The sequence below is a fragment of the Dasypus novemcinctus genome, chromosome 4, assembly GCF_030445035.2.
Source record: "Dasypus novemcinctus isolate mDasNov1 chromosome 4, mDasNov1.1.hap2, whole genome shotgun sequence".
Classification (NCBI taxonomy): domain Eukaryota; kingdom Metazoa; phylum Chordata; class Mammalia; order Cingulata; family Dasypodidae; genus Dasypus; species Dasypus novemcinctus.
Genome location: NC_080676.1, coordinates 73,182,687 through 73,208,008, shown reverse-complemented (window position 1 = coordinate 73,208,008; position 25,322 = coordinate 73,182,687). Strand labels below are relative to the sequence as shown.

The following is a 25,322-nucleotide window of genomic DNA, read 5'->3' as shown; positions in this document are numbered from 1 at the left end:
GATTTGTGGAGCACCCATAATAAAAATCTATTTTCATATATGGAATAATTAGTTACAGAAAAATTGTTTCATGTTGAGAAGGAATCAAATATACATTAACGAGTAGATATCTATAATCTTGGTCAATGTACCTCTCCCTTATTCTATTTCATCTCTTATTTGTTACTACATTCAATACCAAAAAAAAAAAATGCAATATATGGTTCCTGCCTCCCAAAATAATTTTCCCTATTGGCCTACTCTTCAACCCTCTTCTTACCTTCTTCTGAGTACTTCAATCACTGGTTCACTCCTCCTCATGGCCTCTTCGTTACTCCCTAAGTCCTACTCTATCTCCACTCCTTCCGATCCTGGGTATTCTTTAATTTACCATTACCAAAATGATGCTCACCCTAACATAACTACATTGTGCCGGTCAATATAAAGATGAACCAATAGCAAGATACCTCAGATGACTACAGCATAGTACTGAGTATCTAAGTATCTAAGGGACAAAGCACATACTTCAAGAAAATATCCAAGTACAACCTCAAGCAACAAGCCAAAAAGTGACTGGCTCTATGATATTTGTCATCATCAAGCCATCTCAGAGTACAATTGCAGAAAATGAGTTCGGATTATTCAAATTCATTGTTAAACACTTATTAATTCATTCAGTATTTACTGTTTACTAAGTGCCAAGCACCATGATAATTGCCTTCAATAAAGTTCTTTTTTCCTCCTTATGTATTAAATATTGTACCTTTGGTATTCCCATCTGTTAAATGAAGGGACTAAATTTAGTTATCTTATTTTCTCCACCAGCATCAAAGTCATATTAGATCTAAAGGTCTTTATTTCCACTTACTGATCAGCTTATATAGATCCCCCAGAACAGACCTAAGTAAGAACAACATTACTTGTAAAGGGGAAACAAACCTCCTTGCCAACATCAAGTGCATAAGGCAGTTCTGCAAAAATGACACACATTTAGATAGAGGCTACAGCTACTAAATAAAAGATCAGACTTTAAATGTGTAATCATATTGACCTTTTCAAGTAGGTCAGACACACACACACTTAGTAACAGAGTAGATTTTGAAAATGAAGGTACTTTATCACCTAAATTCCTAAATTACATAAGATAAAAATACTTTTGGCAACAAAAATATCACCTCTTCCATTAGGGAGGTGCTGTTTCTTCTGACCTAATGTTGATAACTACCTTAAGGCTAAAACACTATGCAGCTCCACTGAAGGTAATCTAACCTGAATCAATTAAAAAAAAAATAGAATAGTAATGTTAATCACTTTAATTTCAAGTAATATTTAATGAACATCAATTACATATAAACACTATAACATACTGTAGCAGTTTGATATAGTTATGAATTCCAAAAATAGATATTGGATTATGTTTGTAATCTGGTCTGTACCTGGGCACGATTGGGTTATGATTAGGGCTTTGATTGGGCCACGTCATTAGGGTGTTGAGTCCCCACCCCTTGGTGGGTAGGGACTCACAGATAAAAGGCATGGCAAAGGACAGAGGTGAGGGTTCTTAATGTTGGAGTTTGATGCTGAAGTCTTAAGCTGGAGCTCTAAACTAGAGCCCCAAGAAATAAGCACACAGAGGAAAGAGAAGCCAGCCCCAGGAAGAAAGGAACCTTGAAAGCAGACAGAAGCAAGACCCTAAAGGGAGGAACCCAGGAAGCCTGAACCCTCATAGACGTCAGCAGCCATCTTGCTCCAACGTGTGAAAACAGACTTTGATGAGGGAAGTAATTCATGTTTTATGGCCTGGTATCTGTAAGATCCTAACCCAAATATATACTGCTTATAAAAGCCAACCAATATCTGGGTTTTGCATCAGCACCCCTTTGGCTGACTAATACACATACTTTCAGCTCATTAGCTTGAATGACTGCACACCTACACTGTTAATAAATTAATTCAGAACTTCATATTGGTCAAGGCTCTTTAAAGATTTTAGATTGCAATCTCCTAAATGGCAGGGATTGCTCTATGTAATTTTCTTTCTACAATTCCTGATATATTGCCACATGTAATTAGGAAAATTATTCTTCCCCCATCTTTATAAATATTAGTTTTTTCTTGAAAAATATTAAACTATAATTTTGAACAGTACTATATAATACTAAAGGTGAGGCACAAGATAGTTTGAGTGGTATAGTTATCCCTAGTAAAACTGAAGACAGGCCTGGTTTATCTTTAACACCCCCCAGACCAGGGGTTCTTAACCTTTTTTGTTCCATGGATCCCTTACTAAGTCCACACTATACTGTGTATTATTTAATAAATATATCACATCCGCACCAGCACGTCCCCACAAAAAATAATGTTTTTTTAATATTTAAATTCAAGCTGTTTGACCCCTTGTTAAGAACCCCTGCCCTAGACCTTCCCTTAGTAGTACTTCTCTTGCTTGATACCTTCTAGTCCTTCCACTTGACACCTAGATCTCATCTTCTTAATTAAGTAATGCTCCCTACGGGACTGATAATGGAAATGTTAGTTGATTAGGAATGGGAGGCTGTGTATGCAAGGTAGTTATACTTTAAAAAGGAACCTTCTGGGAAACGGACTTGGCCCAGTGGTTAGGGTGTCCGTCTACCACATGGGAGGTCCGCGGTTCAAACCCTGGGCCTCCTTGACCCGTGTGAAGCTGGCCCATGCACAGCGCTGATGTGCGCAAGGAGTGCCCTGCCAAGCAGGGTTGTCCCCCGCGTAGGGGAGTCTCACGCGCAAGGAGTGCGCCCTATAAGGAGAGCCGCCCAGCGTGAAAGAAAAGTGCAGCCTGCCCAGGAATGGTGCCGCCCACACTTCCCGTGCCGCTGACGACAACAAAAGTGGACAAAGAAACAAGACGCAGCAAATAGACACAGAGAACAGACAACCGGGGGAGGGGGGGGGAATTAAAATAAATAAATCTTTAAAAAAAATAAAAAATAAAAAAAATAAAAAGGAACCTTCTGCCACTTGATCAGAATGAAGCTGGCATAGGGAATCAGATGCTATTAAATTCTGTGATCAGGTAAATTCAAGAGTCACCCTCCCACCAAATGTGTCTCTGCAAAATGTGTGATAAAACTCAACTAGCAGCTTCCAGGAGGGGGGGTAATCTTTGCTATCTCTAATTCCTGGTTTAACAAAGCATGGCTGTCATTGCTAAATGTGCTGAAGAGGAAAACGGACTTTGGCCCAGTGGTTAGGGCGTCCGTCTACCATATGGGAGGTCCGCGGTTCAAACCCCGGGCCTCCTTGACCCGTGTGGAGCTGGCCATGCGCAGTGCTGATGCGCGCAAGGAGTGCCGTGCCACGCAAGGGTGTCCCCGGCGTGAGAGCCCCATGTGCAAGGAGTGCGCCCGTGAGGAAAGCCGCCCAGCATGAAAAGAAAGAGCAGCCTGCCCAGGAATGGCGCCACCCACACTTCCTGTGCCGCTGACGACAACAGAAGCGGACAAAGAAACAAGACGCAGCAAACAGACACCAAGAACAGACAACCAGGGGAGGGGGGGAAATTAAATAAAATAAATAAATATTTAAAAAAAAATAAAATAAAATAAATGTGCTGAAGATGTCAGAGTCCACTCTACCAGGGACATCCACTCTACCAGGGACAGCCCTATTAAAATTGTAGAGTAGGTATAGTTTATCTTTTATATATGTATATACAGACACACACATATGTATGTATACATGTAATTTTATTAGCACAGTTATAGATTTATAGAAAAATCATGCAGAAAGTACAGTTTCCATATACTGCCTCCACAGTTTTCCCTATTATTAGCATTTTGCATTAGTGTAGTATGTAACATATCTTTTAAATGTTCTTCCCCTTCCTTTTTCAGTACTCATTTCCTCTTTCCCTTTCAGCATGCTAAGACCCTGAAGCTTGTTCAGAGTCCCCAACTGTCAAAACACCACCCAGTCTTCTCTTTCCCCCAAAGAAAACTTCTTAATTATTACTATCTCATTTAATAGTTTCTAGCAACTAGATCTCACAGAAAAGTTCTGAATATCCCATATTTCATGTTTAGATAATGGCTTGTGTTACCTTCCAACTGCGGGCAGGGATGTTTGCATTTTTCTTGGTAAATATTATTTGCACAAATAAATCTTTTGATAATGATGAAATTTTAGGCATCAGGCAGAAATTGGGGAATAGGGGAACATTAATGATCAATTGCCATCTCTGCCCAAGATATGGAACAGCGAAAGGCAGAAAGAAAAATCCTCAAAGCAGAGGAGAAAAGCAAATGTCAGACAGAATGAGGACATTCTTGTCTGCCTCACTGCCTCTAATGAGCCCTCCTGAATAAGATGTTCGTTTAAACAACTGCAATTGTGTCTTACTTTCTTTCCTCTAGCTAAATTCCAAATGGCAATGTGACAAGAATGATAAGAAACCTGGCCTAATTCTTAGAGACTGAAGGTGACACCCCATGAGTCATGGCTAAGTATGAGGTTGACATGAAAAAAGTCAGTCCTAAGTGAAAGATGAACACTACCCAGAAACTTCCTTTCATCACAAATGCAAATTTAAAAAGAGTGGTACTCTACATTTAACATTAAGTTTTTCCAATGATGATCGGTACCTATTCTCCACTAGTATTAATAATTATTCTTTCAAAATATCCAGGGGTACCACTATTCCCATCTGACTGGCCTGCTAGGAATGTCTCATCAGTCCCAATTAGTGACAGTCTAATTTGCATTCCACAGGACTCTGCTGTAAATATTCATAAAATTCTTTTTAGGATAAAGACACAAAATACATTATGAGAAATGTAATCAGCAATTTGGTGTCAGACAGAGCAAGGTCAGGCAGACAATAATACTGAGTACCTCCTATGTATAAGGCACTTCAACATAATTTTTTAAGTAAAAAATATTTTCACAAAGAACCAGCAATCAAGGAGAGGAGATTACATGCAGGGCCTCACCTTAAAAATTTTTTATGATATAAAAATGCTCTTTAGGTTTCTAAAAACATTGGGTAAAAGATTATTGAGTAGCAGGACCTTTATACAGTTTCAAAGTTGTCCCCCCATAGAGTATTTATTAATTACAAAGGGAAAAGAGTTACCTTTCAGTGGAAAAATCTCTTATCTAAGTGATCAAAGTTAATTAACATTACTAATAATGCCTCATGATGTAATACACTGAGGAGGACATAACATTACTTGCCAAAACTGTATAACCCACATTAATATATGAGTAAACAAGTAGACAAATTCCAACTAAAGGACATTAAACAAAACAAGCCTGTATTCTTCAAAAAAATGTTTATCATGAAATACAATAAAAGGCTGAGGGACTGTTCCAGGTTAAAAGAGATTAAAGAGGGGAAGCAGATATGGCTCAAGCAGTTGGGTATCCACCTACCACATGGGAGATACCGGGTTTGGTTCCCGGTGCTTCCTAAAGAAGATGAGCAAACAGCAAGCTGATATAAGGGGCTGGCTGGCAAGCTGACGCAACTAGGAGACACAAAGAGGAGACACACACAAAGAGAGACAAAACAAGCAAGGAGTGGATGTGGCTCAAGCGATTGGGTGCCTCCCTTGCACATGGGAAGTCCCAGGTTCAGTTCCCTGTGCCTCCTAAAAAGAAGATGAGCAGACACAGAGAGCGCATAATAAATAGAGAGAGCAGACAGCAAGTACAAACAACAGGGGTTGGAAGGTGTAATAAATAAAAAAATACGTATCTTTAAAAAAAGAGAGATTAAAGAGAACTGACAATAAATTGCAATGTATGGTCCAATATTGGGGGGAACCTATTATAAAAGATACTTATTAAGACAGTCATCAAAATTTAAATATGGACTGCATATTAGATAGTAATATGCATCAATGAATTTGATAACTACACTGTATTATGTAACAGATTGTCCTTGTTTTAAGTATTTAGGGATAAAGAATTGTGATCTCTGAAACTTACTCCCAGGCCAAAAAAAAAAAAAAAAATTAAGAATGTGTATATTATGGTAGATATAAAAAAGGTAAAGCAAACGGCAAACTGGTATCAACACATGCATCTAGATGGGCATAAGGGAGTTCATTTTAATATTCTTGCAACTTTTCCATAGGTTTTCCTTTTTTTTTTTTCAAAATAAAAAGCTTCATTTAAAAAATTCTCTATAACAATTTCCTGGACAGACAGGCCCTTCATATATGATTGTATCTTTTGGAGTCTCCAGAAACTGATTCCCTTTTCTTCCTAATTCTTTGAGTTACTATTCATGCTATTGCTATATATATATTCCAAGAAGTATATTTTATAATTTAAGAATCTTGCACAGATATAACAACAACAGGAACAGAAACAACAATGACCATAATTTTTTTTTTAACAGTTACCATGTGCCAGGCACTGATCTAGTCACTTCATATATATTATCCTCATTTAACCTTAATAACCTGAGAAGCTGGTATTATAAGTCCCAATTTACAAATGGGAAAACTGAGGATCCTGGAGGTTAAGCAGCCTTCGCAAAGATCATACAGGTAGTATGATTTAAATTCAGAATTGTCAAGTTCAAAATCCTTACCACTATATTTTGCTGTCTCCCAGAAATCCGAGATTTTAATAAAGTAGCTAAGTCTCATCATCATTACTGAAGCTTCCTTCCCTAAAGTATATTCTCTCTACAGCATGGGTTCCTTAAGTTTTTGCAACCTAAGCTAAGCCAACTTAACTCAAGAGTGGAATAAAAGGTTACAGTTACTTAAACGTAAACAAGGTCTTAAAACCAATCAAACAGAACTGACATTGCTATTGGCATGACTGAGAGTGCTGGATTTGTCAGCTGTACAGATGGATAGATCTTTCCTACTGGATGGTTTTGCTAGGATTTTCTGATAAGTTTTCAACTAAAGCAGTAAAGAAGCAATTATTTTTTTAAGTTTTATTTTTAAATAATTTCAAACTTATAGGAAAGTTGCAAACATAATACAAAAATAATAGAGAACTCCAATATACCACCATGCAGATATCCAGATTTATAAATGTTTAACATTTTTCTACATTTATCAATCTTTCTCTCTCTCTCTATCATCACCCATGTATCATCTCTGTTATCTATATCTGTTTGTAAGAAGCATGTATTTTATCTTTGTTCCTCCCCCTTCCAACATTACAAATAGGCAGTCTTTTAAACACATTTGCTTTTCAGTCACAACATAAAACAGTTTTAAGGGTGCCTATGTCCCATAATAAAAAGTTTCAATCAAGGGGATAAATGTCATGTTGTATTTTGACCAATTATTTCCCATAACTTCAAGTTAAAATTCCTCCTTAACATTTAATAGAAAAACACTTAAATCCAAAGTCAAGTTTATAGGAATTTTTTAGAAGTCTTTTCTTTGTGTATATGCTATAATATTTTTTACAACTTTATTAAAACATAACTGACATACAAGAAACTGTACATATTTAAAGAGTACAATTTAATGAGTTTGAACATATTTATATGCTTGTGAAATCATCACCATAATTAAATTTTTTTAAATATTTATTTTATTATTTTTCTCCCCTTTCCCCCTCCCACCCCAGTTGTCTGTCCTCTGCGTCTTTTTGCTGCGTGTTCTTTATCCGTTTCTGTTGTTGTCAGCGGCACGGGAATCTGTGTTTCTTTTTGTTGAGTCATCTTGCTGTGTCAGCTCTCCGTGTGGGCGGCGCCATTCCTGGGCAGGCTGCACTTTCTTTCGCACTGGGTGGCTCTCCTTATGGGGCCCACTCCTTGCGCGTGGGGCTCCCCTATGCGGGGGACACCCCTGCGTGGCAGGGCACTCCTTGTGCACATCAGCACTGCGCATGGGCCAGCTCCACATGGGTAAAGGAGGCCCAGGGTTTGAACTGCGGACCTCCCATGTGGTAGACAGACACTCTAACCACTGGGCCAAATCCACTTCCCCGTAATTAAAATAAACATACCCGTCACTCTCAAATTTCCTCACACTACTCTGTAATCCATCCCTCCCTCCCACCCCAATAGTGCTTTGCCTTATAACTGCTTACTTTTTTTTTTTATGTTTTTTTTTAAAGGTTTATTTTATTTTTCCCTCTTCCCCTCCTCCTGTTGTTTTTGCTGTGTTGTCTTCTCATTTTCTCTCCTCTAGGATTCACCAGGATTTGAGCCTGGAGACTCCTGATGTGGAGAGAGGTTTCCTGTCAATTGTGCCACCTCAGTTCCTAGTTTCTACTGTGCTTCGCCTTGACTCTCCCCTTGTCTCTCTCATTGCATCATCATCTTGCTGTGTGACACACTTGCATAGGTGCTGGCTCACCACATGAGCACTCATGCAGGCACTGGCTCACCGCACAGGCACTTGCGCTCTACACACAGGCACTTGCACACTGGTTCACCATGCAGGCACTTGCACAGGCACTGGCTAGCTGCATGAGCACGCTTTCCTTTCTTCTTTTTCACCAGGAGGCCCCAGGGATCAAACCCAGGTCTTCTATACAGTAGGCAGAAGCTCTATCACAGTAGCCACATCTGCTTCCCTACTGCTTACTTCTTGAAGTACTGTACCATCTTGTCATATGACCCAACCAGCTAAACACTTGGTGAATATAATCATATTAGAAAAAAGCAAAATTTATCAAAGATATTTTAAAGTCAAATGATACCTGGGCTCTCTAGACCTTGTGCTACTGAATCTATTCCAGGAGATTAAAAAATCACACACAAAGTTATGACTCAACATATTTTTAAAATATCACAATGGAACTCAAGGTAAGAGAAAGGAGCTGTCTGACTATTTAAAGCCAAAGTGAAAAAGAATCAGGGTGACCATTATTATATTAACATGTTATAAAGCCCTTTGTAAATAACAGTAGTACTAAAATGTTTCAGTTGAGTATATACATTCTTCAACAAGATCTCTCCATGTGCCTCTAATCAAATGTCTAAGGTATGTTTCTTAGTATTTTTTAACCTATGCTCCATTTTGAGAAATGTAAAAATCTTAAGCCTTACCCTATTTGCATACAGTAGCGATTAAGAAGATGGGCCCTAAAACCAGATTACTAAGTATGAATTCCATCTTTAGCACTTATTAGCCCTGAGAACTTAAGTCAAATTCCTTAACCTCTCTAAGCCTTAGCTACATGACCTATGAAATGAGGTTTAAATATGATAATCCATGTAAAGCCTTAACTCAGCGTCTGGTATCCAGTAAATGCTTAATAAATACTATTACTATTTAGTAGTAATTATCACCATCTGTCTTAAAGCCTGTCTTCTGTGTACCCCCTAGATTCAAAATTATTTTAGCAAGTTTTTCCCCTATGATCTCTATGATTAAAACTACACTTTTGGGGGGTGAGGGGTGGGGTATATGGGAACCTCTTATATTTTTAATGTAATATTTTTTGTGATCTATGTATCTTTAAAAAAGGGAAAATTAAATTAAAAATTTAAAAAAAGCCCACACTTTTAAAGTAGAAGTATGGTAAATTATGAAATATGCTTTTCACTGGTGGAAGATGCTGAAACACAAACTTTTTTTAGGATGTAATGTGAATTGAACCCAGGACCTTGTACATGGGAAGCAGGCACTCAACCACTGAGCTACATCTGCTCCCCAACAAGAGGTAGTATTTTTCGTTTGTTTTTAGGTGGTACTGGGGATCAAACCCAGGACCTGGTACATGGGAATCAGGCATTCAACCACTTGAGCTACATTTGCTCCACACAAATTTTTTTTTTCTCTCCCCTTCTCCCCACCCCACCCTGGTTGTCTGTTCTCTGTGTCTATTTGCTGCATCTTCTTCTTTGTCCGCTTCTGTTGTTGTCAGTGGCAGGGGAATCTGTGTTTCTTTTTGTTGCATCATCTTGTGTCAGCTCTCTGTGTGGGCGGCCCCACTCTTAGGCAGGATGGACTTTCTTTGGCGCTGGGCGGCTCTCCTTACGGGGCGCACTCCTTGCATGTGGGGCTCCCCTACATGGGGGACACCCCGGTGTGGCATGGCACTCTTTGTGTGCATCAGCACTGCACATGGGCCAGCTCCACATGGGTCAAGGAGGGCTGGGGTTTGAACCGTGGACCTCCCATGTGGTAGACGGATGCCCTAACCACTGGGCCAAGTCCGCTTCCCAGCTCCACACAAATTTTAACGAAACACAATAAAACCTTTTTTAGGGATGAGACTTATCTGAAAAGGGAATGGATTACCTCAAAATACTTGTATTTTGGCATACAAGAACATTCAAGCAGAGGTTTTCATTAGAGACAGCACTGTGCTTCAGAAAAAAGCTCAAGAAAAGCAGTATGTATAAAGGCATTCTGACCTACTTCAGAGACATAAGATTGTAATAAACATCTGTGGTAATAGATCTTGATGCCAGTTACTAAATAAACTATGAGATTTTGAGTAAGATTCCCCTGATAAGCCCACAGTCGCAGTCTGCTTTTTTGAGCAAATCTGCTTAAAAACTGCTTCATACTATCTGTTGAAAGAACCTACTGGTACAGTCTGAGTCAGCACTGATTTCTGAGAAATCACTGAGGACCAAAAAAAGTCAAAGAGACTAGAAATGGGCAAATGTCTCAAAAGTCAAAGGGGAAACTGAAGCTGAACGATTTTAGAAAGTGTTTTCTTCTCAATACCTTTGCTCCAGATATTAATTATAGGACAAATGAATGAAGAAGAGAATAGCTATGTGTTTCGAATACCAATGATCATTGGTATTTCTTAACGATAGAAAAGATACTATTTCAGATATTTTATCTGAAAGCATTATCAATGATCTTAGAGTTTAGGAAAGCTAAAGGTTTGGCTGGAGAAGCTATTGCCTATAGCTTCTCAGAACTGAATAGTAATTTTTAAAAGTGTATTCAAATATTTTCAGGTATAGGAAGCTCACTCTCATAAGAAACCCATTTTGACAAACAGACTAACATTATGACAATGTAATAACTATAAAAAGTTATTCATCACGATTAGATGAAACCTGCTTTCTGGAAGTTTCAACCCACTAAAACTGGTTCTGTCCCATGGAGGAACAGAGTAAAAGTCTGCAACTTGTCCCATATCATAGCCTTTCAGAAGATGAATCAACATAGAAAGCAAAGCTAATAATGGAGAAGACACCAGACCTTGAACCAAACAAAAATAAAACCCTAGACTAGAAAGAGAAACTAACCAACTGAATAAGCCCATCAAGATAAATGCCTAAACATCAGCAAAAAAACTTTAAGTCATAAACTAAGAAATGAGAAGACATGGCCCAGTCTAGTGAATAAACTAAAAAGCAGGAAGAGACACAGAACATGAAACAATTAATCAAGGATGTCCAAACAAATATCCTTAATCACCTGAATGCAATAAAGGAAGAGACAAAGGACATTAAAAAGTTACTGAAGGAACATACAGAAGAAATTGCAAACTTACATAAAAAGATAACAGACCTTATGGTGATGAAAGGCAGAATGCAAGAAATTAAAAATACACTAGAGGAAAGCGAATTTGGCTCAACTGTTAGAGCATCCACCTACCACATGGGAGGTCCAGGGTTCAAACACAGGGCCTCCTGACCCATGTGGTGAGCTGGCCCACACGTAGTGCTATCAGATGATATTCTGTTAAAAAGACAGAGACTTACAAGTGTTGGAGAGGATGTGGAGAGATAGGAACACTTATTCACTTTGGTGGGAATGCAGAATGGTACAGCTCCCGTGGAGGACTGTTTGGCAGTTTCTAAAGAAGTTGAATATAGATTTGCCACATGACCCTGCGTACCACTACTGGATATATACCCAGAATAACTGAGAGCAGGGACATGAATAGACATCTGTACACTGATGTTCACAGTGGCATTATTCGTGATTGCCAAAAGATGGAAACATCCAGGTGTCCATCAACCGATGAATGGATGAACAAACTGTGGTATATTCACATGATGGAATATTAAGCAGCTGTAAGAAGAAATGAAGTCACAAAATATATGACAGGGAAGCAGACTTGGCCCAATGGATAGGGCATCTGTCTACCACATGGGAGGTCCACGGTTCAAACCCAGGGCCTCCTTGACCCATGTGGAGCTGGCCCACATGCAGTGCTGATGTGCGCAAAGAGTGCTGTGCCATGCAGGGTTGTCCCCCGTGTAGGGGAGCCCCACGCACAAGGAGTGCACCCCGTAAGGAGAGCCTCCCAGCGCGAAAGAAAGTCCAGCCTGCCGAGGAGTGGTGCTGTGCACACGGAGAGCTGATGTAGCAAGATGACACAACAAAAAGAGAGACAGATTCCCGGTGCCGCTGGCAAGGATAGAAGTGGTCACAGAAGAACACACAGCGAATGGACACAGAGAGCAGACAACTGGGGTGGGGGGGGGAAGGGGAAATAAATAAAAATAAATCTTAAAAAAAAAAAATAACAATATGGATGAAACTGGAGGACATTATGTTTAGTGAAGCAAGCCAGACACAAAGGGATAAATCCTGTATGTTTGCACTATGAACTAAATATATTGTATAACATATTGTATCATTCCATTTATATAAAATATAAATATAAATCAATTTATAAAAATGAAATTAGTGGTTATGTAGTGCTGGGGAAGGCATGCTAAGGGGTGTGGAGTTTTTCTTTTTGGAGTAATGAAATGGTTTTATATTTTTCATGGTAATGAATGCGAGATATTTTGATTGTCACTGATTATACAGTTTGGATAGATCGTATGGTATGTGAATATACCTCAATAAAACTGCTTAGTAAATAAATAACTGTGCAAGAATAGCCAGAAATAGCATCTATGTACAGCAGAGGAAACAGAGAGATTGAGAGGTGAAGACTTTTCTTGTTTATTTGCCTGTTTTGTTTACTTTTATTATTATTGAAATACTGAAAATGCTCTAATAATGACTGAAGTGATGAATGCACAACTATGTGATTATACCAAATACCACTGACTGTACACTTTGGATACATTTTTATGATTAATATGTATCAATAACATTGATTTGTTTAAAATATTTTTTTAAAAACCACATGGCAAAGGAACTTTAAATTTTTCTAAGTCATTCATTATGCCTAAAAGGGATACTACCATTTAGTATAATTTTTTTAAGGTAATACATAAACTAGACACCAAAAAATATAAATAAAAAAAGAAAGAGCTAAAGTTAAAGACCTAACTGCATACCTGGAGGAAGTAAAAAACAAGAGACAGAAGGAAGGAAATAAAGATTTGAACAGAATTAAATGAAATTGAGAATTTTTAAAAAATACTAGAGAAATTTAACAGAGCAAAAGCTGGTTCTCTGAGAAGATTTTAAAAATTGACAAAGGTGGTACAACAAAACCCCCATCCTGTCAAAAAATATATTTTTTTCTTATCTGCTTATAATATTTAAGTGGAGATTTGTTAAATGGAGATGAAAAAACATCAAGGTCACAGACATTCCATAATAATAACCCTAAAAATTTTAGATTATAGAGATTATCCCTCGTGCCTTTCCTCCAGATCTCCTACTAATTTTTAAAATTTTGGCTTTATAGGTCTGTCTTAGTTTGCCAGGGCTGCTATGACAAATACCACATACTAGTTGGTTTAAACAATAAGAATTTATTGTCTCATGGTTTTGAAGGCCAGAAGTCTAAAATCAGGGTGTCAGCAAGGCCACATTTCTCAAAAGTCTGTAGCATTTTTATGATGGCAATGCTCTGTTCACCGTGTATTTATAAATAAGTCCATACCTTTAAATAAGAACATTTTCAAAGGTCCTATTTACAAATGGGTTCATACCCATTGGCCCAGAGTTAGGACTTGAACATGTCTTTCATGGAGGACAGGATTCAATACTGTTTTTGTTTCCTAGGCAGCCAAAATGCAATATGCCAGAAATGGGTTGGCTTTTACAATGGCATTTATTTGCTTGCAAGCTTCAATTCTGGGGCTATGAAAATGTCCCAATCACAGCACCATCAGGCAATGCTTTCTCTCCAGAGACTGGCTGCCAGTGATCCTGTACTCTTCTATCTCAAGGCAAGGTACATGGCAGCATCTGCTGGGCTCTCCCTTCTTCCCTGGGTTTTCTTGCCTTTAGCTTCCTGCTTCCATGTTTCTTTCTCTCTACCTGTATTCATCCCATTTTTAAAGGACTCCAGTAAGAGGATTAAGACCACCCTAGGCCAGGCCTTACTGAAGTAATCTAATCAAAAGGCCCTAAACTCAAGTAACCCAATCAAAATAGGTCAATATCCACAGGAATGGATTAACTCTAAGAACAAGCTGTCACTAATTCCTAACAAGGTCTCCCAAGTTTTTTAGTTTTTACTGGCTCTCTTACACCATTTCCATGTTCCCTCACATCTATTAACTCATATACTACCAAAGCACATAGAATAATTTAATAATTAGTTTAGAATAATGTAAAGATTACTCATTTTCCTAATGCTCCAAGAGATGTCTGCCTGGATTTATCAAGTTTGCCACTGAAGAAGTATCAAGGAAAGGAATGGTAGGCAGTGAGGCTATACCAAGGATAGTAAATATATCCTAATATCATGTTGGCTTTTTAGTTCATTGTACTGAAACTGAGCTGTACCTAAAACCATACCACTTTTAAACATTCACAATTACCCAGAAACCTCCACGAGAGGAACAATAGTTCTCAGACTATTTGTTTACAGTAAGTGTACATTTGCAATCAACCAACATCACTCATGTAAAGGGAGAGGGATGGCCCTGGGAAAGGTGGCTTTAAATATCCACATTTAAGGGGGCAAAACATGCATACTGACACACAGATTGTCTTATTATCTTTTTTGTCCAGTGTGCAATAAGGTTAGGAACTGATGGTACCTCCTTAGAGCCAATAAAGTAGGAGGTCAAAATGGGAGGTAGGAAGGGGATATGTATGAGGAGGTAGCAGGCATTGCCTAATGCTTTGCAGATGGTTCCTGACTTCCAGTCACAGTACCTACATTAATTATAGGCTGGGCTAAACCAGAATGAAAATTACTTGGATACAGAATATAGAGCCTCCCTCAAGATCCCTACTAGGGTGGGCCAAGACTTCCTGTTTCCTTAGTGGTATACCCTCCAGAAAATTTCAAAATAACTATAGTAAAAGATAGACAAAGTGGGATGATAGCCAGAATGCAGCATTTGTGGCATGTGATCTTTCAATACTGCTGCCTATTCAGTCCCTAGATAACTCACCTTATCTTAGTCATCCAAATTCCCCATTCAAACATGGGTTTGAAATAGGATCATAACTGCCCACATCGCTACCCCCGCCTGACTACTAAGTGCATCAGTGTCTTCAAAGTACTTTCAAGATATAGAATGTAGTATCTGTGCCTGTTTTACTCAGTTTCACAAAATCTGGCTCCATTTCTGTTGACTCACTTCACAGTACACACCGCTTGCCTTGTTCTTCAATGTTATAAGAGATGCCTGCCTACATGCTTTGCTACTAGGGAAGTACAGAGAAGAATGGAAAATATGCATGGGAGGTCAGGTAAGGGGATAGTAAGTCAAGCATTTTGCAATAAGTATGTCCCAAGAGAGACAAAATCTGAGCACTGACATGCATACACTTGTCAGTCTTAAAAATGAAAGGCTCTTACAAAAGCAGTTTTAGGAACTCCCATACAACCCCCTCTATTCTACCTTCTTATTGCTAGTAGATCTAGTAAGCAACCCAAAGAGAAAGAAGAAGACTCTTCTTCCTAAGCTACACAACAACATAAACAGTAACAAGCTACAATCACTCACTTATACTCTTCAAGGTTCAAAAATCTAATTCAAACTTGCCTGATTACTACAGGGAACTATCTGTAAAAAGGGAAGATAAAGACTTTTCCTTTGCATTCTATACCTGTTTTCCTCCATCTTCCTCAATAAAACCCTATACTTAGTTATTTTTCCACTGGCTCACCAAGACCCAATTCCAAAGCTGAGTGAATAGGCATATTTCATATTTGGGATTCTTACCAGCTTCCACAATTGTGGAGCTTAATAAAGTGGTGTTCTAAGAGGAAAGCTCTGTAAACTCCAAGGTTAATGTCCATTTAATACTCTTGGCATTAATCATGTCATCTGCTGTAAATACAGTCCTTTCCATACAGAACTGTGCAGTGGTATTACCTCCTTGTATAAAGGCCTTTGAAGTCTGTGGGAGAATATGGCTAACCTAAAGGGGAAAGGAGTATTTGGACTCCAGAAACAACTAAATTAGGGGTCAGCAAACTACAGCTGGCAGGCCAAAAATGGCCCACTACCAGTATTTATAAATAAAGTTTTACTGGAACACAGTCACACTTATTCTTGACATATTATCTATGACTGCTTTTGTGCTACAACAGCAGAGTAGAGTAGGTGTAACAGATATGGTATGGCCTGCAAAGCCTAAAATATTTACTATCTGGGGAAGCGGACTTGGCCCAATGGTAGGGCTTCCGCCTACCCCATGGGAAGTCTGTGGTTCAAACCCTGGGCCTCCTTGACCCATGGAGAGCTGGCCCATGAGCAGTGCTGATGCATGCAAGGAGTGCCGTGCCACGCAGGGGTGTCCCTGCGTAGGGGAGCCCCACGTGCAAAGAGCGTGCCCCATAAGGAGAGCCGCCCAACGCGAAAGAAAGCGCAGCCTGCCCAAAAATGGCGCCACATACACGGAGAGCTGCCACAGCAAGATGACGCAACAAAAAGAAACACAGATTCTCGGTGCCACTGATAAGGATAGAAGCGGTCACAGAAGAACACACAGCGAATGGACAGAAGAGAGCAGACAAGTGGGGAAGGGTGGAAGGAGAGAGAAATAAATCTAAAAAAAACCCAGATATTTACTATCTGGCCATTTATAGAAAAAGTTTGCCATCTCTAGTCCTAGATGAAGGTAGGACCAGTTTTATCAATAATTTGGTGGCAAAATCCTACGTAGAATATGCAAATGGTTCTACAATGGGGAACAGGGCTAGGAGTAGAAAAATTTCAAGAAATAACTTATACTGGACTACTGAGGGTTATATACACCTCCACAGTATATGGAATAAGTCAAAAGAAACTCTAATTTTAAAACTTCTAAATGTAAAAATGAATTTAACAACATGATATGCACTGACAGATATGTTTTTTAAACCAGAGTCAATATTCCTCAACATTCAAGGCTAGAAAACTGCCACATGTAAGATCTTATCTTTGAACTTGATCTTGTTCCTCTAATCTCTTCACAGAAACCCTAATTCAACAAACACTGAGCGGGCAGATGCCCTGTGACAGACTCTAGGTTAGGCACTGGAGTAAAACATAGCTTATTCTTTATCCTGGCCACACAGCATAGTTCAGGAAAGAGATTATCCTAAAAACCACATGGGATACTTACAATAGTACTTGTAGTTGAACACTTTCACTCTTCCACTATTCTCTAGAAGATTCATTGAGTGAACCCTGTGTTTAGATTCTGCTATTCCTAGAGGGGATTATGGAACTTTTATCTTTAAGGTGGGTTTTATGGATAAGATTCAGGGAGACTGTGAACTTGGTCTGGAAAAAAAATTCTTTTTAATTTTGCTAACCTCTGACAAATCCTATTTTCTTCAATTATGAATATCGGCCACAACAGTAATAGTAGCAATACTTACAACTATGTCACCAATAGAAATCATGGATATCTTCACCACATTACAGTTGTTGCAAATTCCATGAAATATCACTTAAACCCATCACCATTTAAAAATTACTGTAGGGGAGCAGATATAGCTCAAGTGGTTGAATGCCTGCTTCACATGTATGAGGTCCTGGGTTCAATCCCTGGTACCTCCTAAAAACAAACAAATGAAAAAACCAACTCTCATTGGGGAATGGATGTACTCAGTGGTTGAGTGCCAGCTTCCCATTTTGACCCTACCATGTGAGAGAAAGGACTCCAGGTTTGCCTACAGCTGCAGAAAGACAGAGAAGCCCCAAGAGGTGAGAACAAGGGAGAGATGCCTGATTGCCCACAGATGAGTTTGAAGAGAAAGGAGAGAGACTGGCAGATCCATCATCTTGCCTCACAATGTCACAGGACTCCAAGATCTGCTAGCAGCCGAACTTTGGTTAGAAAGTATTTCTGAGAGTGTAAGCTATGGTGTGGACCACTGACCATGAGGTGCAGTGATGCTCAGAGATGTATTCACCAAGTGCAACGAATGTCTCATGACGATGGAGGAGGTTGTTGTTATGGGGGGAGGAGTGGGGCCTCATATTTTTTTAATGTAACATTAAAAAAATAAAGACCAAAAAAAAAAGTATCTCTGATGATGCCTTGATTTGTACATTTTCTCAGCCTCAGAACTGTAAGCTTTTACCCCAAATAAACTCCTTTTATAAAAGCCAACTCATTTCTTGTATTATTTCATTGGCAGACTTTGACAAATGAAGACAGGGATCCACATAGTTTGACCATGTTGTCAATGGAGTCTAAGGCACAAAAGATTAAGAACTCAGCTCAAGGGCCAAAAAAAATAAGCAAATGTAATTATATCTAAGGTAATTCTCTACAGATAAAAATCTACCTCTGTCTTCTGTTAAGCACCATATACTCATTTTGTTCTCTAATAGATAGCAAAGACCATGTCACTATTTTTAGCAGCCCTCACTTGAAAATTGGTTTGCAAATAGTTGTGACTGGGATATACCACCAGACCAGCACATCCATGGGTTCCCCAGGCTCACTGGCAGCTATCCTAGCCTAAACATAGAAAGCCTCTAAGTAATATAACTTTCAATTTATGATTATAAGAGTGGTTAGGGCATCCATCTACCACATGGGAGGTCCATGGTTCAAACCCTGGGCCTCCTCGACCCATGTGGAGCTGGCCCATGCACAGTGCTGATGCACACAAGGAGTGCCCTGCCATGCAGGGGTGTCCCCCGCGTAGGGGAGCCCCACGTGCAAGGAGTGTGCCCCATAAGGAGAGCCGCCCAGCGCAAAAGAAAGTGCAGCCTGTCTAAGAATGGCACCATCCACACGGAGAGCTGACACAACAAGATGACGCAACAAGAAGAGACACAGATTCCTTTGCCGCTGACAACAACAGAAGTGGACAAAGAAGATGATATAGCAAACAGACACACAGAACAGACAACCGGGATGGGTGTGGGGGGGAGAATAAATAAATAAATCTTAAAAAAAAAAAGGGAAACGGACTTTGGCCCAGTGGTTAGGGCGTCCGTCTACCACATGGGAGGCCCGCGGTTCAAGCCCCGGGCCTCCTTGACCCGGGTGGAGCTGGCCCATGCGCAGTGCTGATGCGCGCAAGGAGTGCCGTGCCACACAGGGGTGTCCCCCGTGTAGGGGAGCCCCACGCACAAGGAGTGCACCCGTAAGGAGAGCCGCCCAGCGCGAAGGAGGGAGCAGCCTGCCGAGGAATGGCGCCGCCCACACTTCCCCTGCCGCTGACGACAACAGAAGCGGACAAAGAAACAAGACGCAGCAAAAAGACACAGAAAACAGACAACCGGGGGAGGGGAGGGGAATTAAATAAATAAATAAATGAATAATAAAAATTTAAAAAAAATAAGAGTTACCAAAAGAAAGGGGAAAAAAGGAGGAAAAGATACCCCGCCCCCCCAAAAACAAACCCTGCTAAACATCTATCTACTAATCTTGTTAGCAAATAGTAAAAAAATAGGCAATTCATTTATCTCCATTAATTAGTTAACGTATGTAAATGAACTTCAAAGTACCAAATATTATTAGAGACTGAGTTTTTTTCCTTCTGGAGTAGAGCACTGGCATATATTGGCATATACTGTAAAAATGTATATTCCCTGAGTTTACTCACTAAACTATAAAAGAAAGGAATTAGGATTTAAATTTTTCCACAAATCATAATGCATTAACAAAACAAATCATGCTAATAACACATGTCCAGGTACCTATTTAACAGGAATAGTATGAAAAGAGATGTTTAGGACTATAAAGAAAAGCTGGAACATAAAGGTTTAAGCTTAAAAAACAGGTCAAAGGACTAAATGCCTGAAGTTACCCCACAGATAAACAGGAGGGTTGAGCCTAAAGCCCTGATTTCCTCACACTCTCCCTCTCTAAGTCATACTGTTTTTCTAACATGAGTGATGTGGATAATGTCAAAGGTATAAAAGTGACCATAATCTTCGTCAAAAAATAATTCTCATAGTCCAGAGATGACTGAGAAGTACTTTGACCCAAGGCTATCTTTAACTGGAAAAAATCCAAAAAAAAAGATAATGACTTTTAGAAGAATTCATTCTTCCCAATATATTTCACAATAATATAAACTTTGATATTAGAGAACCCTATTTCTGTTTGATTCAGAAGGAATAATTATTTCCATTAGTAGAAAAGTCAAAAGATCTGGCTTCAGATCTGGCTTCAGTTATAAAAATACTTGGAAAGAAAAGTATGTCTATATAAGAAAATTTCTATTAGTAGGTATTTTGTCATTACCCATCATTAATAACAATATCAAATTAATATTCTTGCCTTTTTTGTGAGGATTTACCATCAGTACTTAAATATGTCTCACTAGACAGCTACCTAGGGAATCCATGGATGAGGTCTGATGGTTTACAAACTCCATGACACTATATACAAATTTTAGTAAGTATACATATATTTCAGATTTTCAAAAAGCTGCTTAACCAGAAAAGGTTAACCTCTACTATGGTTAGAAAAATCCAAAACAAGAGAAAGCAGTAATTCTTCCCATAGTCAGAATGAATAAATGTTAACATCAGATAAAGTGACTTAGGAGTTCTGAATCCAAAGCTCTAACTGACCTTAAGGTCACTATCCTTAAGGGTAACATATTCAAAGTGGAGGTCCCCAAGAAAAATAAAACCACACCTGTTTATGGGAGGAGAAATCGCAGGCTTGGGGAGGGGAGGAAGCTCATTCTTTATTGATCAAGCCATTATACTGGTTTTCAAAGGGAATTTGCAAAGCAGGCCAGGTCAAACAGGATCATTCCATTTACAAACACAAAGGACCTCAGAGGTAGTGCTACAATCCCCAAGCCTAAGTTTTCTCTTCTATGGTCATTTACATCGAAGCATATATTCTGGTTTCTGTTGTTTTTTTTTTTTGTTAAAGATTTATTTCTCTCCCCTCTTCCCCCCACCCCCACCAAGTTGTCTGCTCTCTCTGTCCATTTGCTGTGTGTTCTTCTGTGTCTGCTTGTATTCTTGTCAGCAGCACTGGGAATCTGTGTTTCTTTTTTGTTGCATCACCCTACTGCCTCAGCTCTGTGTGCGGTGCCACTCCTGGCAGGCTGCTCTTTTTTCACGTGGGGCGGCTCTCCTTACAGGGCACACTCCCTGTGCGTGGGGCTCCCCTACGCAGGAGACACTCCTGCGTGGCAGGGAACTCCTTGTGCGCATCAGCACTGCACGGGGCCCAACTCATCCCACGGGTCAGGAGGTCCTGGGTTTGAACCCTGGACCTCCCATGTGATAGGCGGATGCTCTATCAGTTGACCCAAATCCGCTCCCCTATATTGTTTTAGAAAGACCTCCTTGAGTAGTTTTTAGTATGTAGAATGTAAGCCAAGTAAACACTTAATGTTCTAGGAAATGGTGTAATGAGCCATTTTTTTTTAGCTAAATAAAGACTAATCCCCTACCATTTCCAATTCATTCTCTTTTGAGGACCTTTCTGAACTTGCTTCCCCTATCACAAAGTGTATGTGTTAGGGAGAAGGGGTGAGTTTATCAGATTAATATAGTACCTGTTAAGTTAAAATGACCCTAACCTCCTACTAGCTCTTTTTAAAAAGTTCTTGATGGTACAATGAGTAGCATCTTCTACAGAGGGCTGTCAGAGCAGAGGAAATAATAAAATTCACTTTACTTCATTTCATCTGCATCACTAACAACTTTCATGAAAGGGAATAAGCAGGAAAATAAACCCAGCAACTAAAACATCATCTGATTTACCCACAACTTGGTATTCCCAGTATGTCAGTCTTGGCCTCTAGTGCACAAATCACTGGACTGGATAATTACATTAAAGCCTCCCCCATGTGCTATTCTAGTCATCACTATTAATGTTTCCATAGTCATTCCTTTGTCCACCTTTCTTCCCCATGATGATCACCATCTGTTTACCACTATTACTGTACCAAATCCCATTCGCAGTTAATACCTTTTTACTAACAATTCTCTGTACTTACATAGTCACTGAATTTCGAGATTGAAAAGGACTATAAAGGTCATATCTCTCCATTTCCATTTGACTCTTGGCAGAATGTTTTCTCTATCCTCAGATCCCTTCCCAAGCCTTGTTTCTACCCTACTCAAAGCGTCCCCTCTTTAGTGTCTGTTTTCAGCAGTTCCTCCTGCCACAAATACTTATATTCTCCTTACTTCTATAAATATCACTGTCCATATTTCAATATAAATTCTCGTTCCCAAACTGAGATCCTGAGTTTCATCCCTCAGTAAAAACCAGTCACCTCAATTACATTCAGGAAGCCATCTCCAGGTAAGTCAATCTGATAGAGTCTGTGTCCCTGGCACCAGCCCAGTCTTCTGCATTGCATCTCCGTATATCCAAATAATCTCCTAGTCATAGAATCATTACATTCTAGACCTGAAAGAAGATTCAAATATGATCTGGTTGAATGTTTTTGTTTTATTTTTTTTTACTAATTTTTACCTCATACATTTTAAGATGTATGAAATCCATTTTACATTATATTCTCATAAAAAATAACAAAAAAGTTTCATGAAACTATACTTACACTTAATATGTGAACACACTGATAATTTCTATTTTTTAGAAACATCATGTGCCATCACGAAATTGATATCACAACCCAATAATAGGATGGGAGCCATAGTTCGGAAAACATTAATCTGGTCCAAAGTTCCCATTAGCTGATAAAGAAACTAGTTTAGCGGTGAGGTAAGTTTCCCAGACACAAGAAGTTTGCCTGTGAAATTAAACCCAGGTCTGTCAAGTCCTAGACCAGTGATCTTTCCACTAGAGACCTTCTTTGCCCAGTCACAGTCACTCAATCATACCCAATGTCCGATCACAATCCCTTAGCACCACTCCCAGTCACTGACACCTCACTCTTCTCCAAGTCAGCCCCTCAAAGTCATTGCTCCTCAGTCACAGTGCCCTCGCTGCCGCTACTTCGTGTTCCCTTAGGTTGGAGTCCCCTTACAGTCACTATCCATCGATCAATGTCCTTGAAGTCATTGTCCCTTGGCCACGCAGTCTCCTCGCAGTCACTGCCTCTTACTTTCTCGGTCAGAAGAGTACCCTCGCAGCCTCTGCCTCATGCTCTCCGAGATCAGAGTACCCTTGCATTCACTGCTGCTTGGCGGGAGACCCCTCGCAGGCAACGACGCCTCGGTCACAGTCCCCTCAATGTCACTGCCCCTCGGTCACAGTAGCCTCACAGCCCCTGCCTCACACTCTGCTCGCTGTCACTAACCCACTCTTCCCCCAGTCACAGTCCTCTCGAGGTTCCAGCCCCACAGCCTCCTCTCAAGCAGAGCAGCAAGGATATGAATACATTGAGTCCTTACCGGCAACTCACTCTCCTGGGTGGCCCTGTTCGGTCGGATTTCTGTCAGGAGCCGCGTCACGGACAAGGGAAGTAGAGGAGGTTGCGGGGAGACGCCCGGGAAAGGCAGCTGACGGAACAGCAGGCCGGAAGTCCCGCCTTCTGCCCGCTCTCTTGTCAATCCGTCCACGGCGTTTCCCTGAAAACCACGACCCCTGACACAGTAGTTCCGCCTCCAGAGACTCCGGGGATCGAACAGCAGAGTTAAAAACATCAGAGGCAGGTGGAGAAAGGGCTTAGGGTCAGTCTCAGCCCGAAACCCATGTGAAACAAGTCACACATGCTAGCTGGCAGTCAAGAAGCGTTAATCCGGCGGCTCTCTTGTACTGCCCAGAGCAGGGCTAGGTTCCCTGCAGGCCGACCTCTCCGTCTACGTCCTTCTTTGTTGAATCCCTAGCTCCTAGCGCTGCGGCAGGAACTTGCGCCGTAGCATTCACTATGTAGTTCGCCCAGGCCCCCGAACGCGAATGCTTTACCACTACGACAACTTTTCTACTAGGTGATGCAGAGAATTCACGTGCCCCAATCATATCCTGTGAAAACCTGTGGCTGGCCCGAACTCTTCCTATTATTTCTGTCCCATATTGGTGTCGTTGTCATCCCCCCGTCCCCCCAAATCCCTAGAAATCAACTGAAGGCTAAAGCAAGAGTGGGTTCTAGGGAAGTCACCGGTAGGGAATCACACGTAAGCAGTGTGTCTAGGTAGGAAAAACTTTTCTTTTGCTAGAATGAACCTTTGGAGGAGTCCCTTTTGATTCTGTAGATGTAACGAAAGTAGGTACAAAATGTTAATAAGGAAGAAGGATATAAGAGGACTTTTTCATTTATTTATTCGTTATTATTGTTTTGTCTAGGTGTTTGACTTACTAGTGGTTGAGAACAAAGTGTTTGGGGTAAACAAGTACATCTGCTGATGAGCCTCAAAGGAGAAAAAGGAATTAAATCCTGACCCCTTTCCTTTTGAATAAGTATTTATTTGAACATGCTGATAGACTGAGGTTCCCCAAATAAGGTCAAGTAGCTGGAGAAAACGACAGGAACTCTAAAGTTACTACAAAGACTGTGGGAGTTTAAATAGTAACCAACATAGGAATCTCAGATTCTTAAGTAGGGCTAACCTTCACACACAGCTTGTAAATTCTCAGACCCTGGAGAAGATGGGCAGGTTTTTAAGCTAATGAGCTGTGTAAGGAGTTGGGTGACAACTGAACAAAAACACTTGGGTGGAAAATAAAAGCAGCAATTCAAAATGTGGAGAGCCGGAAACTTTACACACAAATTTATCTCGGCAAGTTGGTGTAGGTCAGTGACTGAGCCCTTGCTTCCCACGTACAAGGTCCTGGGTTCAGTTCCCAGTACCTCCTAAAAATAAACAAATAACTGTCAGTGTTATTGGTAATAGTGAAAAATCATAAATATCCCCCAAAATGAAAATGGAAAAATAAATATCCTTCAAAAAGAACCAATGGTATAATCCAATGGAATAGTTGTTAAATTGTCCTTATGAAAATCATCATGCAAATAAATTGACATAAAAACTGCTTATGACATTGTAAGAAGTGAAAAATCAGGATACAAAATTGCATATATGATATTTTTTAAATCCTCCAAATAAAAAAGTACTGGTATAAAATATACCAAATTATTTACAGTTGACTATGTTTGAACAATTGAATTACGGATTTTCCCCTACCTTTTTCTCTACTTTCCAAATGTAATAAGAACAAATTATAACAAAAATCAAAACATTAAAAATATAA

General features: G+C 39.8%; 1 protein-coding gene across 4 annotated transcripts in view; it reads right to left on the bottom strand.

Moving 5' to 3' along the window:
- Nucleotides 1-25,243, bottom strand: part of PCYT1A (phosphate cytidylyltransferase 1A, choline) — a 54,557-nt gene extending 29,314 nt beyond the window's left edge. Inside the window, exons 1-2 of one of the 4 annotated variants that reach the window (XM_004465858.5) lie at nt 23,525-23,642; nt 22,441-22,577 (exon numbers count right to left, since the gene is read on the bottom strand). Coding sequence is in view for 1 of the 4 variants with exons in the window: in XM_023590983.2 (XP_023446751.1) it covers nt 23,525-23,776 (252 nt within the window). In the remaining 3 variants the exon portion in view is untranslated. Of the gene's footprint in view, nt 1-259; nt 1,244-22,440; nt 22,578-23,524 lie in introns of those variants that run through there. The other 3 variants (XM_023590983.2, XM_004465857.5, XM_058295612.1) reach the window with 3 other exon arrangements.
- Nucleotides 25,244-25,322: the final 79 nt, after the last annotated feature.